Here is an 18679-nt window from a genome sequence, read left to right as displayed (position 1 = left end):
ACCCTGAACTTGGTTCAATGGGAATGTAGCGCAGTGCACAAACACCGATACCACTGCTGATAAAAAAAAGGCCTGCCCGTAATATCCTATTGCCCAATAAATATGCATCTTAATCATCACTTTTTAATAAATGTAATTAAATAGTCCGAAAACATTACCATGGCAATAACTCTTCATTTTCACTTCCCAGCATTAAGTCTCGGCAGCATGTAAAAAATTCTTTTTATAAAGTTGCAACAAAAAAAACCATGATGCACGCCTTTGATTGACCTTAAAAGTGCCCATCATGTCCACCCATAAAATGTAAACAGCGGAGAAAGACTTTTTTTTATTTATGAATATGCAAGCGTCTAAAATTGCTGCGCCCGTCTCTGCTTCCAGCTGCCGATGTCACATGTTAGTGCCTTTATGGCGAATTTCTTTTAACACTGACAGCAGGGGCACTTTGCTCGATCGGAGAGAACTCCGTAATGTTTCCACGCATCGCCCTAATTAATATACATGGAGGCAGCGGCGGCAGACGCTAATTCACTAATTCGCTGATTATCAAATGCAATTAGGTGCGTGACGAGACTTTTTATCGTGCGCGCAGCTCGCAGTTTTGTTGACCTTCCCAAGTGCAGAGTGTTCCCTTGGGCACACGGGTGGGAACGACCCCTCTCACTCCCTGGGGACGGCTTAAGTCGGCCCGTGATGTCTGCGACACTGGCCACACAGCTCGCCAAACCGTCGTACGGCAAAGGGGCTGCGAGAAGGGGATTCCAGGGATTATAGAATATCGCGCTTCCATTTATTTGTTCGATTGTGCTTTGGTGCAAGCGGCCACGCAGGCGAGTGGAAGTTTTGCAGGACCGGTGCTCGAAACGATCGTGTTACGAAACACAATGCCCGTGTTGTTTATTGCCGTGTCCTTCAATGTAGACACGCGATACAATACGTACACCGGTCAAAAAGTCAAAGTACGTCCACGTCCAAGACAGCTCGGGAGGGTTTAGTCAATTCCGTTGATGGCCCTGGTCTACTGGTAGAAATTCCACGTTACCAGGGCAAACATCATTCTTTCCAGAGGACGGGCACAGTCGACTTGCCATGAAGCGGTATTCATTTGCGCAATGGATATAAATACACACACACACACATTTACATATTCTATACACACAGTAAAAATAATACAAATATCACGAACAGAAATGCAGCCTTGTGTTACTGTTAAAATGTCGATGTTTGATTTAGAATTTTTCATGTAATAGACCATACGTTTTAATTAATATGTTTATTCAAAAATGTATTAACTGACATGCATGACAGGCAAATTTTATAAACTCATATCCTTTACCGCTCTTCCCATAAATAATTGGTTTCCATTTTTAAAACATTGATTCCTTTACAACTTTAATTGAGGGCTTTATGCAAATTTATATATATTTTTAATTGCGTCTAGAATTAGTTTTTTTTAGGTCAATCTAAGAAGGGCATTGCGTGATTGGACACGAGGTAGGCGGAGCATGGCTCGTAACTGGGTTGGGGTCACGCGGTGTCCTGAGCGATTCTGCTGGCCGTGGCAGCGCGCGATGACTTTGAGGACGTCAGCCAGGTGTAAGCGTACTCGAACGCACAGCGCTAACTTGACAGACGCGACCCTCCCACTCCTACCAAACACGCCTCTCCACCCCCCCCCCAAAAAAAAATCACCCTCACCACCCGTGGTGAATCACTTTGGGGGCACCGGAGCACCCAGGTGTGTCCGACTTTCAAACGTCCGTTCATTTATCACAAAAATAATAATAACACCACTGCGGTGACGCTCACCCAGAGAGAAGTGCATCCGACTGTGGCAGACTGATCTAGCAGCCCAGCCTGCCTGACAGCAGCAACAGCAGCGAGAGCATCAGCAGCGACGGTAGGGCCGGCATCTGCCCCCGTATCTCAGCCGGGCGGGTTCGAACCGAGCCGAAGCCGCACTTTTGCCCCCGGTCGGCGACTACCGCCGAGCGGGGCCCTCCCCGCGGCAGACGGCCCGCGGACGCGACATATGGCGGCGGCCGCCCCGCCGTTCTCCGCCAGTCCGTTACCTCCGAGATTAATTAGGTGGAGGGCGCTGTCAAGCTACCTGCGGGCGAGCCCCGCGGGGGGGCGATCGCTTATCGACAGACTGACAGCCTCAAGGTCGCGTCGCCAAGACGGGCAGCATCGACACGAGGCAGATAAACTACGGGCTTAACGAACACCGTGGCTGACCTCATTCAAGGACACCGATATTGGACACGAATGAGGCCGGCCAAAGTAATTAGCTATTTGAAAGCCATTACCTGCTTTTGCTTGATTACCGCGAAGAACAAAAGGGAGACCGTAACTTTCTTTGGCTCGCCAAGCAGTGCAGGGCTGTGGGGATTGGCTTGTGTCGGTGACTGCCGGGCGCATTTTTAAAATGCGCTAATTTTGCGAGCCCGTGTAAAGCAGTTCATTTCCGAATGCGGAGATTGGAACGATTGGAACGATGGCGGGTGTGTGCGCGCGCGCGATGGCCACGTAAATATACGTGTGAAAAACAGGCACATTTGCTCATTAATGTGCACTAGAATCAACACAGTGAGCTCCTTTCTGATGAAAACACTGAATTTGGACTCTATAATCAAATAGGCAATGCATTTTAAATGAAAAGTGTCCAGCTGTGAAATTGTCCAATGAAGTAACTTCATTAACAGATTGCAAACTGACTGCATAATTGATTATTAAATGTGACAAATACCCACATTTTATTAATAAGCCCACACGTAATAATTTTGTTTAAATGTTAATGTTCAACAATGCGATAAATAGGAGTATGTAATTGCAATGAATAATTGCAATGCAGACGCGAATTATAAAGCATTATGGTAATTTAAATACGCTATATCTTAATTAAAAAAATCTGTAATATTTACAAAATAGCAAATATAAGTCCACATTTTTTATTTGACGAATATGTTGTCACCGTGCAAATACACTAACAAAAAAGGAAACTTTTCAAAGTGCAGAGAGCTCATTTGAAAAACTATAAATACAATTTATAAAATAAGCTAATTCTACGATTGTTAATTGTGGGACAAGAGCCAATATTACACATAGGACAGGATGTTTAACTTCGTTAAGCAGGTGGCACAGCATGCTTAACATCCTCGCCAAAGGACGTCTCATTCCAAGGTGCCGCCTTACTCATCCAGCTCAAATTCAGATCCCTGACATTGTGGCACAGTGCGCTAAACCGCTAATAAATCTCTCCTCTACATACATACATACACACACACACATATGACATCCATACAAAACATACAAACATGAAGTGTGTGTATATAATATTGTATGCTTAAATGCCCTTGACACATGCAAAGGCACGTGGCTGACAAAACAACATTCCACGGATCGTGCAAAAAATAAAGAAAGAAATAAAGAAAAAAGCGAATCTAGCCAAACTGCCACCAACCCTTGATCATCGGCGGAGTGGACAAGCGTAGACGAGACATGAGGGGGTTGTGGGCCGTCACTCACTGCACAAGGCGCTGGGCTGGCAGTGGGAGCAGCTGCTCCAGGGTGAGGCCCTGGAAATCGGGTCGCGATTCCTGGAGCTTCTTGAAACGAGCAAACTCCTTGCTTTTCTTTAGCTGCACCTGCAAGAGCAAACAGCACCGTTGCACGTGCAGTAGTGGCACGTGGGGGCTGCTGGCTTGCCCTCCGCGCTAAGTTGAACCGTCCTTCCTGACACACCAGTGGTTAAGTTCTCCAAGTGCTCCTGTTTCTCTCTCCAGCAGGAAAACAAAATAAAAAAACTAAACTGGAACCACTTGAAAGAACCCTCGACACTCAATGAGCCTTCACTAAACGAATACATCTATATTGGTGAAAAGCCAAAGACACACTCAAGCTTTCCTAGAACAAACCAAATTTACTGAGTGAAATGCTGGGAATAAGCTATTGCAGTGAGAGTCGCCCTAGAGAGGAAATCTTAACCCTACGTAGCAGCATAGCCAGAGCCATGTTCTCCACAGGGCTCTCTCCAATCGTGAATCGATGAATATGGTAGCAATGTAAATGAGCGTGAAACCCAGGCTACAGAATACAAAAGCGAATGGACCAACGATCTGCACGGTTTCTTTCACGGGGAATCTTTTTCTGTTTTGCTGCCTTACGGTGTGTGCTAGCGTGGAATGTAATATCCCATAAAAAACCGCCTCGTACCTGCAGCACTTTGCAAGATGTCTCCAAGTTGTCGATGTAATTGGTGTAAAGAAACAGGTAGAGAGAAAAGCTCTCAAAACCCAATCCAAAGTTGCTTTTCTCCAAATGACTGAGGAATGTCCTGAAAATGTAAACGGAACAACAAGGCACGACTTATTATTTACTCATAGCGAGTGGGTGGTACAGCACATGATGGGCAAACTAAGCCAGCACCGCATCACAAACTTCTCAAGTTGTCAAACGAGACGATGACGTCTCATGCGTCTCAGTGGGTTAAATAAAGGTTACGACTACAGTAATAATGTGTGAGCGGGAGTCGTTGAACAAGGCGATTGCCATGCTACATCCTCGCACGTCGTGCCGGCACTAATAGCCGCTCACATACAGCTCTTTGCCGACAGTCTATACGAGTTGTTTGGTGACACCGGATCGGCAGCAGCGGTGCACAAAGCACAAACAACAAAATAACTCAACAAATTCGTCCATAATACTGGGGCCTTAAAATTGAAAGAATATAAGACACTTGGACTCCAACCTCTCTGGCCTATGTGCTGTGAAGCATGGTCATTGCCCGAGATGTCACCTATTATATATTTTTCCTTTGTGGACAGAGTGTTTTTTGACGGATTTGTTAAGTTCTTCAACATTATACATCGTTAATGGCGGGAATTGTGTCGATTGAAAAAAAACCCCCACAGTTTATTATTCATTGTAAACGTAAATAAAAATTCAACCGGTGAAGTTCCATCTCTTACCCGTTCACTGCATGGATTTCCTTGACAGTGCTGAAGATGGAATTTCTGACTTCCTGGCGGAGTGTTCCTTTGGCATTCATGATATCTACAAAATACTACAGAGATATACACACACACACAAGCGCACCAGCTCATAACCAATATACTCAAACGTATCCAGAAGGCGTCTACCTGCAAACAAATGTGAGGTTGGTCGATCACACGATCCATCACCATGTGAGGCACCCAACATGCAGAGCTATTCATAATCAACGATTTTTGGGTTTAGATCGCGTTATTTATAAATGTGTCGTAACCCTCCACCACCCGACACGGCCAATCAGTAAAAATGTGTCACGTTGACAAAAGACAAATAGTTCACTGCTTTAGCCCACCGGTGTGTTGAAGCCACAACATTTACAATTTGAGTACGACGTTTCGCTGGTAATTGCATCCAGCATCATCGGGCAATTCGCCAGAGCTAATAGGCGATCACCTCCGATTAGCACGGTTGACTATGTACGGTGCGAAAGAATTTCAACGTACGTATGGCAGAACAGCAATGGATGGCAGAACAGCAAGTAGGTTGCAGCTCTATCTGTTTTTATTTTAAAGACTCTTCTCCTCCTATGCGACCCTGTGGTATGAATTGCGCATTATAAAGATGATTGTTCGATTCAGATACAGCTCTATAGAATGCAGCCATTCTTTTACAGTGATTTTGTTCAATCATGATTGCGTGTTTAGATAGATCATGCATAGGTCTCGCATGTAGAAGATCAAATCCGTGAGTATGCAGCAGTGTAGCAAGAGTCTCTTCCTATGTCTATACTCAACATAGCACTGGTCTAACATCTTCTTGAGGATGCTGCTCAAAGTGAATTAAGACTAATTGAGAATCTATATATATAAAATCGCAAATCTGTCTGTCTGTGTGTGTGTCTGTGTGTCGCCGGACCATACGCAGTTTCATTGGACGGCGGTTGCCCCTGGCAACGGGTAGCGACGCATTCGCTGCGGGGTGGACGCCATTTTTAATTCCCGTTAAAAATATGCGCACGCATTAACACGCGACTCTGAGGTAAATTCATCAAAGTTTCACGTCCTCTTCACTCCCCTCCCACCCCAATGTGTGCAATTACTATTATAGGGTCGGTAGATAATACAATTATAGCGATTACACGGTATTATTGTAGTGCGGGGGGGGGGGGTAACGGCCCCGGTACCCAGCCTCAGCCGGGTGGGCAATCTAGGCGAGGCCGGAGGCTCTGCACGGTACTAGGCCTCGACACCCACCACGCGACTCTGAGGTAAATTCATCAAAGTTTCACGTCCTCTTCACTCCCCCCCCCACCACAATGTGTGCAATTACTATTATAGGGTCGGTAGATTATAAAATTATAGCGATTAGACAGTATTATTGTAGCGCGGGAGGGGGGGGGGGGGTAACGGCCCCGGTACCCAGCCTCAGCCGAGTGGGCAATCTAGGCGAGGCCGGAGGCTCTGCACGGTACTAGGCCTCGACACCCCACCACACTATAGGCCGTACATATTACTGCACAGCGGCCGAGGAGATCGTGCCTGGGGGGGGGGCAGGGGTAGCAGCCCATCTGTGTATATATGTAAGGTTATTAAGAAATATATTTTTCACCCGGGCAACGCCGGGTACTTATGCTAGTTTCCATATAAAAGTATGCCATCGTGATATATTAACATAATAATTAATACGACAATTAGAACGGTTGGCTATGTACGGTGCGAAAGAAGTTCAGCATACATACAATAATGATTCAATTTCTACACACAAGGCAAACCGCTCCATGTAAACCGTATTACATTCCGTCTTGTAGCTGGAATAAAACATTTAATTAGATGAAGCATTTCTCTCCCCGGGTGTTTATCAATACGATGTGATTTTCTCATGTATGCAGCAAGGTATCTAACAGTACGATGGCACAAACACAATCAAATTTGTGAGAAAGCTGTGCACCTAGCCTGGCACCAGCGCCATGGGGATGTCATTGGCACTTAGTGGCGAACTAAGGTTGCTGTTGTTATACAAACTATTTTGTTTTTCTTACAAGCGACTCGTGTCAATTTGGCAGCAACTCCTTAATTCTTAGGCCGAACAGCACAAACAGCATTGCATCAGCCACTATTGCTTAAAGAAATAATGAAAGCATAAAAAAGTCCTAAATTGTCTCCATAAATACCCACTTCCTTACTAACCTAACCCCCATCACGTCCTAGATTCAATCAGCTGGTAATCAATACCTGGAAAATTGAAGTCCAGCATGACAATGATTGTCGGCTTCTTTTTTTTGGTTAAAGCTGCCCTTACCTGCTCAACAGCATCCGTGGCACCCCCCATAATACAATCCTGTCGGAAAATTCACGTGCACATTTTGTCCGTTTTGTTGTTGTATACTTCTGTGCAAATTGCGTGAACAAAACACCACGGACATGAGGTTTCCCACATGCCTGTGTTGCTGTCATGTTTTACGAAATTTGCTCTCCCTCCCTTCCGTCCATCCTGTCAGCCCAATCGCTCCTCAATGGCACAGTTTTGACGTGCACGCACACACACACACACACCTTGATCTTCGCACTTCTTCAGACTTACGTGAAATCTGAACACAAACTACACTCTGGGAAACAAATATGCAAACTCCACATATACAGGTGTCAGGGTCTGGATCGAACCCGTGGCCTCCTATATACCAGGTGAGGTATTTAACATCTCGCAACCACGGCACCACTCAGCGTATCCCCTGCGATCTTCCATGTTGGTCAGCAGGCATGCGATAACCGAATCACCCAACAGAATGTGTGTGTGCTGTGCGTAAGCGACGGTTAAATCCAGGAGGCATCCGGTTCGTATCCAGTGATTCTCAGCATCCACTGCTCCTGAGCCTGCCCAGCAGTTGCCGTGGCTGGAGGACGGAGTGCTGCTGGACACTGGGAGGGGCCATGGGTTTGGCACGTCCGTCAAATTGTCTTCCTGCTCAAATGAACAATAGGGCTACGCTCATCTCTGATGGTAATGCCGAGCCAGTGATGGCAATCCCACATTATGATGGGGGGGGGGCAGTAGATCCATTTACACAAGGATTTGATTGAGTAACATTCTGAATATGAATTAAGCACTCAAATCGCAGTGCCTTCACGCCTAGATTCAAAACTCATTTATTCACAACTGCTTTTTGTGTTCGGTTTATTGGTCCTTCCCCCGCACCTCCGATTAGCACGTTTGGCTACGTACGGTGCGAAAGAAGTTCAACGTACGTACAGTGCCATCCATATGGATAAACAATGAAAATAATAAACATTAACTTAGAGCGCTTTATGATTCCGCGGTGTACTTGACCATGCTGGGAGGGTGGCGACGGGCAGTCGGAGTAGAACATGGTCCTATATCACTTGCCACTGCTGTTAGCCATGACTGGGGATTTTACTTAGGTCACCAGGTACATAGCAGTACCGCTAACAACTGCGCTACCACTCGACCGCCGTACCATAAATCACTTACATGGGCAAAAAAAAAAACTCCAGTTATACTGTGATCGTCTCATTTTCCCAATAATTTATAATGGGTTAAGAAACTTCTAATATTTAAAAGTAAACAAGCAAGCTAAAAAAACGTAACATCTTACTTAGGCATAAAACCGATTAGGGGAACAATAAATGCTATTCCCAAGACTGAAAGGTTCCCTTTGCATAAAAAAAACGATTCGGTTTATTAATCTATCAAGAGAATTACTCGACTTAAATTAACATCAAATAACTTTCCCAAGGTTTCTCTAGAACCAGAATGATTAGCTGCAGTAGGTTTTTGTTTATTACAGTATTTGTTAATAATTAAGAAGCACCAATTAAAAAGGCATAAGCTGTTAAGCCAAACAAAAGCCAGTGCTAATGTATTCAGAGTTTGGAAGAAAAAAAATATTACCACATCGCAGAATATTACCAAGGTCACGCAGCCTTGGGGAAAATTAAGAATTGTTCCTTAAACAATTAAGAAAAGAATTTGCTCTAGAAATGCCTCTCAAAAGCCTCTATTAAAAATATTTATTCCAATTTAATAAGAGGACACTTTTTAGTTTAAAATGCAAACACTTTTGCGTTATTGTTACAATGACAAAGTTCGCGGTAAGACAGTGAATTTCATACTCTTTGGTTCTTTCGGTAAAGTCATGTATGTGAAACACACAGGCATGTCCTTTCGGTATCCACGATTCAAATCTAGAACAGTGAATTTCACTCAGCCACAACTAATTTGTGAGCAAACTACGTGCTTTCCCTCAAAACACATTTCATATTAACCGATTCCAGTTCAGTCAGCAGGAGGACCAAACGTTGGAATGTCACATTTAGGTGTATGAAACAATGGTGCAGCTTGTTTCCTGTAGTAATAATCATAGAGTTGACCTGTTTGGCTAATTTTTTGCTGCCGTTGTCAATGATATCTTGAATGGTGTTCATGTTCTCCCCTACTCATTACTATCCAATGGTTTTACCAAATTTAAACTTATTCCATCTTGTGGCCTTAATATTCCTTTTGACGTCTGCTCTTTAATTTCGCAGTCCTCAGAGCGCACAGTCTATCACGATACACGTTCTTTCACCTTTAATTACGTTGAGATCCATTTTTATCCCGTTGCTTCTCCAGGCAATTGCATCTGTTGCTTAGAATCGGTCCAAATATTCCTACCTCCTAAACGAGATTAATGACGTTAACTGTTTTCTTTTGCCTCGATCGGCTTTGTCCTCTCTTTGCAAATCATCATCATCATCATCCTTAGTGGCGGGCAGTCCCCTCGGGTACAAAAGATGACACACGTCTTCCACAGGTGGTGGGAATCATCGATACTTCCGGAGAAGGCTGCACACATAACGATCTGAGAGTTGCACTGCCGTGTGCCACTCCTGCTACTTGAACAGCTGATTCTCGGTAGGTCACAAAGAAAAAAAATCCTCGTATAGCCTGCACAGACTGTTGGGGCAAGTGCTGTTAGCGAGTAGCAACTATGAAGTCCGGCATGGCACACAAGGGGGTGGGTGACCAACACCACACCTGGCTGCCTGTCTCCCCTGTGGCGATGTTTAGCACACATCGCACCAGGTACTCATTTGAGGGTGAGTCGACCTAGGGGAGGCCCATGACCGATTCAGATAATCGTCACTGGCGTTGGCTGTGAGCAGAAATCAAACTCGGAGTCGCCGGGTTCGTAGCGCAGCGCGCTAACCGCTACACTAGCGCTCCCCACTGCCACACACACACTCACACACTCTACACCATCATCACATTTACAGAGCCACCTTACACAAGCCAGCCTCAAAAGGCAAGCTGGGGTGAAGGGGTCAATGCTGTGGTCATCTGTCGACGTCTCACAGTAGTATCAAGGCGGCAGGGGCAGGGCACTGCATTGAAAGGCATTAAAAGCCTACTTGGTTTAAAGCTTCCGTGACATCCCTTTTTTTACCACAATAAAGACAAAGAGCGGGACCAGAGTTTCAATTGCACACCTTCAAGCGAAGGCGTAAATTTTAACGTGGTATATGTATGATTAAATTAATCAATCCACGTGGTGATGGTCATGAGAGTAAAATTGGTCTTTGAATGACATGTCAATGGTTTAAATGGAGAAGATATATCCAGACGATGGTGATGATAACACTAAAAGAGCAGAACCGTGGTGATCAGGTGTCAACTTCACAACAACCCTGGGATTAACGAGACAGAACGAGGTAAAGAAGGCAAGATGCTGCAGCAGTCCGGTATTAATCCAGGTCCTCCAGTGGACCGAGTCAAAGTTATCAATGGTTACCGAACAAAAGATGCGGCCCTGTTGGTTCGTAACTAATTTCATAAATGTGAGCTATGGACGTGAAAAGCGTTGAATTGATTGTTATGCGGCGAACAATTTGCACGGCATTTTAAAAGTGTGCCCTGAGAGTGGATAAGAGGCTGACTGAAGTGGCTTCAGAAGAAGTTCTGATGTCTTCCTGCGGGGCCCTTCTCCGACACGAAGTGGGCGGTTTCCTGATGGCAGCGATTGTCTCAGGACATGACGATGATTGTACAATTAGAACATCAATGGGCGCAATGGATTCAAAAGCGTCTGGAAAGCCATCCCATTAATGAAGCATTATTTCATTCAAAGATTCAACACCAGCTGCATGCATGTATGTTGAACTTCTTTCGCACTGCACGTGGCCAACTGTGCTGCACAGAGATGAACACGTAATTTATTATCATTTTATTAATATACTTTAATGAACACCAGGTAACTGTAGAGACCATTTATTATACTGGTGAGACCGGTGTACCAAGGAACAATATACTACCCAAGTAATTAAGGAGTTCAAAATAACATAGTGAAAGGTTATAATAGCGAGCAAATTAAAAAAAACAATTTATCAGTTTACATTTAAGAAATTATAACCTCAAAAATATAAAGAATCTCCCCAAATTACCTCATCCCCTCTCCAAGCTCACTGGAACGGAAAAGGCGTGACACCGCGCATGCCACATGTAACATCACAACCACCGAGGGACCTGGACTCCCAAGAGAAGCCAAGGGGTCTGGACCCTTGACAAGAGAAAAGCAATTTTTACTCAAGAGGAGGAGCCTGCAGGGAAGCAAAGGGGTTTAGACCTCAGAGAAGAGACTCGAGGTGTGTGGACTCCCTAAGGGACAACAGCCAATGGGTGAAACTATCGATGGAATGGCAGCCGGCGGAGGGAATGTGCCGGAGAGAACGATCACTGGGGAGATGGAGCAACGAGATCAGCTTATGTGTAGGAGCGAGATGGATGCGTTGCAAAGTCACGGGAGGCTTGGCGATGCTGCGGGGAGGCCTTCACCCAGCAGTAGATGGATCATGGCTGCTGATGGCGAAGCAGTTCACCCACAATGGACATTCTACTCGATTTCGATTAGAGCATTCAAATTGTCCGCATGCATTTCTGCGCAATGGTGACAATGCTTTAGGGCCACACGTACGTACAGCAGTGTATGGCAGTGGCCTCTCATTATTTAAAGGTCATGAGTTCAAATCTCGGTCACGCTCCACGAGACTGCTCATTCCTCCAGGGTCTGTAAAACAAATGCCACCTGATGAGCGCCACTTAGCGGTAAAGAGTCCGTCTCAAGGACGACCTGGCTCCTGCCTACGGACTATGGAATTTCACACACCAGACAAAAAATATCTACACTTTGCAATGGTAAAAAGCGTATTTACAGTACCAATGGTGTATTGGTTATAACATTGGAACGGCAATCCAGAAGGTCATCGATTCAAATTCCCGGCACGGCAGTTAACACAATGGGCAAGTTTCTTAAAAACTACCGTCTCTGTCCACCCAGCAAAACCAATGGGTGCACTACAGTTAATTGATCGGCAGGTCGTGTGTAATGGGGACAACGTGGGTACATGCCCCCCCTATTTTAAGATGTCTGGTCAACGTGGTATAGGAGGCCAAATGCTTTCTAGAAGAGCTCCGACAGCTTTCTCTAGTGGAGACCCTTACCTCAAGCAGTGTAATGAGAAAGTAATCGCAGGGCTGCACCTTCACCTGCTACCTATGCTGGGTGTTAGAGGACTATTCTAAAGGGGTGCACGCAAACAAGCCGGGGTGTTCACGAGTCAGCACCATGTAAGGCCAGCCGTCTTTGCCACTCCATTACTGTAAAGCAGTGCTCCAGGTATCCATTTTCTGCTAAGTCAACCTTCAGGAGGTCAAGGTCAGGTAGAGAAGACAAATGTTAATGATGGGCAAAGCAAGTCAAGCGTGTATAGAAGCACACACATATGGGTGAAAGTGAATAAAATTTCGAAAAACAAAATGCTAAGCACCAAAACCACTACACTACAAAGGCAATGCTTGGGCAGATAGGCCTTTCCTAATAATTGAAAAACTATTGGTTCCAATTCCTTTAAACGCTTTATTCCTACAATATAAAACACTTAACGAGGCAACAAAGACGTTCAAATTAAAATAATTTGAAACATATCCATTCACTGATGATGTTTCTTATGTAAATTTTAACCATGAAAGCGCCGTATTAATGTGCTATTTGAAGAGATCAGGCATGCACCCTGGGGGCCAGGGGGGTGGGTGAGTGGATTGTAGTGCGCGGGGAGGAGAAAGGAGGTGGAATAGGAATTAAATGAGTCACCTCTGTACAATATGAAACGGTCCACATTTCACATGCCCAACCTGTGCTGCCACTTTGCCCTGGGGTATCCAACGAAGTGGTGTGTGGGCTTTTCATTTTGTTCAGCATTTGCCAGAATTAGGGGTTAGGTGGAGAGTAGGAATGCCTGGCTCACACGCTTGGGGCTATATAACCCTGGAAATATAGGAGCCTCGTTTTCCAAGTCTTCACTGTAAGCAGTAAAACGGGAAAAAGAAACAAACAAATTCTGCAAATCCGGTCGAACCCACATGTAATCTTAAAAGGTTTTATTTTTTTAAAGAGGGCTGGCTTTGTCCAGAAACATAAAATGCGAAATTTCGCTTTGGAAGTATAAAAGCAAGTGCCGGTTGCTGTAAACTGAAAATTAAATATTTTTAAGAGCACCGGTGATTAGTGTTGCAATGATTAATCAGAGTCAATAATCTATCGCTTCAGTCAATAAGAGCAAATTGCCAACAATAAGGGTGGTTGTAAGGCCAACTTCTTAAAAACACCATTACTTTAATTGAAGGCACAATTAGGACATCATTGGATGGGGAGAGAACATTGCCAATGCTGCCGTGCTTTTTCTTTGTTTCATAGTATTTACTACCAGATCGTGGTTGACACAATGCACAACCACTCCCCGCTCGTGTCATTGGCATTATCCAACAAGCCAGTGCCGATTTAGGAAAATCACAATGGCACTCATCAAGACAAAAGCGAGTCCAGTGTCTTCGTCAATAAGATTTACCAAGGATGATAACGGTTGGAAGTTTGAAGGCTAAAAGTGTCATTTAACGGTTATTATATTTCCTAGACATTTATTTGAATTTAATTAACTTTTCAGCTGCTCTATCCAATAAAGTAATTGTAGTTCTGATCATTGACTTTGAACGGTAAAAGCTTGGGACCTCCTTTTATAATCCTCATGAACATTTCTCACGAGTGTGTTGTGCATTTAAGCACAATGCTTTCTACGACCGCTTCTCCATCTGATATATGCACACCATGGGGGCAAGGAGCAACGCTCGATTACCGTTTGTGGCCCCGTGACCGTGAAGGAAATCCCACATTGACGAGGGCCTGCCTCTCCATAGGACGTCTTTTGATATTCATCACAGTGGATATAATTGTACCAGCGCTCAGCGCTCTGCGCAACGTGGCCTGCATTTACAACCTTACGAGTGCCAAGAATCTCTCTCTCTCTGCAATCTGACAAGGACTCGCGCCATGTCATTCTGAATAGCCATTATGTCCCCTTTGATGGCGACAGATGACCAATGTCGATGTTTATCCTACCCATACTGACGAGCCACCCGATGACACAGAATCAAAATCTTTATTTGGCCTGGAGGAATCCAGTGAGCTGTGAAGCTCTTTTTCACAGATGTCCAGTATGTGCGGAGTAGTGTAAGCTAAAGGGTGCTCATGGTGAAGCGCTTGCAATTGCCCCCTCACACCACTGACAGCAGTAGGGCCTCCACCAGGGGGGACATCCAGAGAAGCCCTCTCTAGTTTGTTGGCCTACTCCGTCCCGCTGACCACAGATCTTGGAAGAGGTGGATGTGCCCGCACTTTAACCCCACCAGGCGTGGACCTGCCAATCGACGAACTGTGGGCGTACCCCATTTCTACTGGCAGGTGGACAGAGGCAATTTAAACAACGTGCCCACTGTGTCAAATGCCGCGCTGGGAGATCGCGTGCTGCCCCCATTAACGCCACGGCGGCATCCTGAGGAGGAGGAAGAGGAGGGGGGAGGAGAACGCCACGCGTGGAGGAGGAAAGCACGCATGCGTTCAGCGCCTGGTTGCTCACAGTGACGACGAGCTGCAGGTGGTGGAGGTACTGCTGCTCGCTCTGCACAAGCTCGCGCGCCGTCCTGTTGCGCTTGCGCTCCCAGCGCTCGCGTTGCTCCGACACAAGGCCCTGGCCGGGACGCAGGCGCACGCCCATGACGGTCGGCGTGCTGGCGTGGTCGCTGTGGCTCACGCCTGTGGGGCCCGGCAAAGGGAGGGGGGGGGGACAGCAGCAGCGTTACAAAAGAACAAAGCCCCTCAATACAGCCGTTGATAGAATGTTGGAGCTCGTGCTGTTACGGAGCACCTGTTAAGGTCGGCAAAGCACACAATAGGATGGTGTAACCAGTACCACGCACGGCTACCTCCATCTCCCCAAAGTTCATGATTACGTACTGTTCCAGGTACTCATTGAAGGCTGAGTTGGCCTAGAGGAGGCCCAGAATTGGTTTCAATTATTTGTCACAGGTGTTGGCTGTGAGCGGGAATCGAACTCGTGTCAGCGAGTTTGTAGCTCAGTGCGATAACCGCGACACTATTGCTCCGCAGTTTGCATTTGTAAGTTTATACATTTATTTTGGTACTGGCAAAGGAGGTCCCATGATGTAGATGCCCACCCCGAGCTCTCATTACTCTAATAGTGCATTGTCTTTGTGCTTTAGGCTTTTTGCCATCCTCTGGTCTAACACCGTTTGAGACAAAGAAAGCTGTCTCTGGTGTGGACCAATCAGTTTCAAAGACAATGCATATATTATCAGAATGTTTTTTGTTTGCATTCCGACTACAAGTATTGTGGTTAATGCAGACATGATTCCTTGTAAAAGGTGTTTTTTTTGGTTGCCAGAAAAACGGGGGAAAAAACCTATTCTCATTTTCAGTTGGTTAACCTATTTATACATGTGGTTGACTGTTATTGGAGCATATATTTGAATAAGTTTAAACTTGTAGTGATTTCAGAGTCCAAGCGTAAATTGGAAACTCCAACTCAAGTATTCTATGGTTCTTTCGGTAAAGTCACGTATTCACTTTTATTTTCATTTTTTAAATTATTTTTTCTATCTACGTGACTTTACCAAAAGAACCACAGAATATGAATTCCTGCAGTCACGAAAGTTTTAAGTCAAAATCCAACTGAAGTACTTTAAAGTTCTAAAACTCTCCATTTTATACCACAAAGCCACTCTTGTGTAGTTGTTGGCATTTCCCTCGATAGTAGAAAAGGCTTGCCACTGATTCTGTTCGGCGACTTATCAGAATATTTTTTTATAAACAAATGTTAGGAGGGTCATGTTTTTGGCAAATGCCCTTTCTTGCCGCTCCGACAATGGGCCACGACCAAAAGTCCCTGGGTTTGGGCGTGTGGCTGTGTTAATGATTACACTGGTCAGGTGTTTGCTGGCCTGTGGCTATATACTATTGCAAGCGGTCCCTTGTGTGCTCAATACAAGCTGATTTATTCACGTGAATTTACATTAAGTTGGTTGCTTGCTACTTCAGCAATCATATATAGGTTGATTAAAGCAATTTTTTTCCCACTTGCTATAAAGAATGTTAAAATGCAATTCTTCCAACAGGCTGACTGGCCTTCATTAGGTGGTGAGAAAGAAAAAAACTGAGAAGGGCCAGCCGACCAAAACATTGAGTTACTCTCTTCTGTGCATGAGATTTTTTTTCCAGTTTTAATCAACACATATATTTAAATAAATCTGCAGTCCAAGGAGCAGTAAGTAATTTACAAAAGGTGTCAAAAGGATCTGCGGGGGTTAGGCATCTATGAAAGGTTAGCCGTTGCGGACGCGTTTGCCGACCGTGTTCTCTTAATTTGTTAAACTGCGGGTAAATATAATCCCGAGTCGCACGTGGACAACAGCAGCGGCAAAAAACGTGCGCTTGCCCTCGCGTGCACGGACGGACGCACGCACGGGGTTGATAATAATAATCATTATCCTACAGATTGCTTCACGAAAGGGTGACTTGTGCGTCACAGGAGGGAGGGGGCAGACGGGGGGGCACTGGGCCAATGAGCCACGATCAAGTTGGCTTTTGCTAAATAAATCAAATGAGCCACAATACAAAACCGTCATCCGTTTTCCCATTACGGCGCGTTCGATTCCTCCGAGAACGCCGCGCAATCGGGCACCTTTACAAATTAAGCACAGCTGCTGTGTACTCACACCTGCGGCGGTTGGGAAATAAATACAAAATAAATAAATACACGGACGAAAAAAACCCCACACACGCGCACGCTTGAGATGATGACCTTCGGATGACAGCCGGCTCAATGGCCATTGAAATTGAAAACGTGAAATTAAAAAGTGGAATGCAAATCGAACATGCCGCAAACCTTAAAATAAAATGGAACTTCTTCTCACGGGCTAATGATAAGTAGGGCAAATGCAACATCGTTTTATATGAATAGAGAGACGTTTGTTTCATTTCAAAACATTCAAGGGAGCGGCCGAACATCCCAATGGGCCACCCTCCCTCCCGCCGTCCCCTCTGTATTGAGATTTTATCCACTGGATAAAGGACACCAACAAAAATAATTTAAGGCGATATTGTGAATAGAGTGTGCTTTACTTGTAAATGTGCCTTGAGGAACCTACATCTTGAGGTCATTTAAACACACCCCAGTTTAGCTGCATAATTTTCACAGAAGCGATGTTATTTGCTATTCCGAAGACAACGTAAGTACACATTACAATGAATATACTTCATGAAAAGCACCCCCCTCTTGCTTCCCCGCAGCTGCGAAACAAACGGTACGTTAATAAAGCACTCTTACACCGTGGACATTAAAGGCCTCGTTGCAGTCTTTCCTAAAAAAAAAAGCAGGGGTGTTAATTCTGTAGCCTTGTGTGGGAAATTCTAATAATCCAGGTCAATGAAATATGTGGGCTGCCAACGATCCTCCTACCGGGTAATACACTCAAATAAGCGTTTTTATTTCCTCTGTAAATTGGCAATGAACATGCCTGTAAACAAGTTATTGCATTCTCAGCGGACGGCACGAACGCAAATTCGTGCATGCATACATACATATACAAGCCGAACCGAAACCACCTTTACAGCCACAACAGCGACTGTCTTTTCCCATAACACCTTGCTGGAAAAAATACATAATTCTTTATTTTACTACATAAAGAGATGCCAATAATATAATTAAAATTGGAATCAAACAAGCATGTATCTAAAATGTTTAATGAGGTACCCAATTATATCAGCAAATTGCTTGTTATTTAAAACATGGGTTTTTTCTTTATGAGTGTTATTTAATTAGCAGTTTAGCACCCACATTGCGGCATGAATGCCAAAAGTGCTTTATTACATTTATTGGATACAATTATTATTTAAACCCACATTTTTTTTTTAAAAGGTCGACTACAGTGAGCCTTGTTATTTTATTTCCTGGCTGATTGTTAGGCTGATTGAGAAACACATTTGGAAAAAGCTTGATTGGGGTCAATGCAGTTCACAATGGAGGTCAATGACCTGACTTCTCCAAAAACACCCCCCCCCCCATCATTACGACTAATCTTAAGCCAAAATTAAACCTGAAATTCGCTGTTTGTTCTTATTTTCACGCGCTCATTAATTACATTTTATCGGACAATATAAACCCGCGAATCTCCAGCCACAAGGAACGTCGAAAAATGTCAAATTATTTCACAAATCCCTTTGTACAACGCAGCCGGCCACAAATGTGTCCTTCGCTGTGCAGTCAGCGAAAGCGGTTCCAAATTTAAG

General features: G+C 44.7%; 1 protein-coding gene across 2 annotated transcripts in view; it reads right to left on the bottom strand.

The window, feature by feature from the left end:
* ARHGEF39 (Rho guanine nucleotide exchange factor 39) overlaps positions 1-18679 on the bottom strand; it is a 162457-nt gene that overhangs the window by 118154 nt on the left and 25624 nt on the right. The window contains exons 3-6 of one of the 2 annotated variants that reach the window (XM_078858917.1): positions 14952-15127; positions 4971-5065; positions 4216-4336; positions 3529-3647 (exon numbers count right to left, since the gene is read on the bottom strand). In XM_078858917.1, the coding sequence (XP_078715043.1) occupies positions 3529-3647; positions 4216-4336; positions 4971-5065; positions 14952-15127 (511 nt within the window). Of the gene's footprint in view, positions 1-3528; positions 3648-4215; positions 4337-4970; positions 5066-14951; positions 15128-18679 lie in introns of those variants that run through there. The other variant, XM_078858919.1, reaches the window with a different exon arrangement.

This window comes from Lampetra fluviatilis, chromosome 8 (assembly GCF_964198595.1).
Source record: "Lampetra fluviatilis chromosome 8, kcLamFluv1.1, whole genome shotgun sequence".
Lineage (NCBI taxonomy): Eukaryota > Metazoa > Chordata > Hyperoartia > Petromyzontiformes > Petromyzontidae > Lampetra > Lampetra fluviatilis.
Note: the sequence above shows the minus strand (reverse complement) of the source record. Positions and strands in the feature narration are given on the sequence as shown.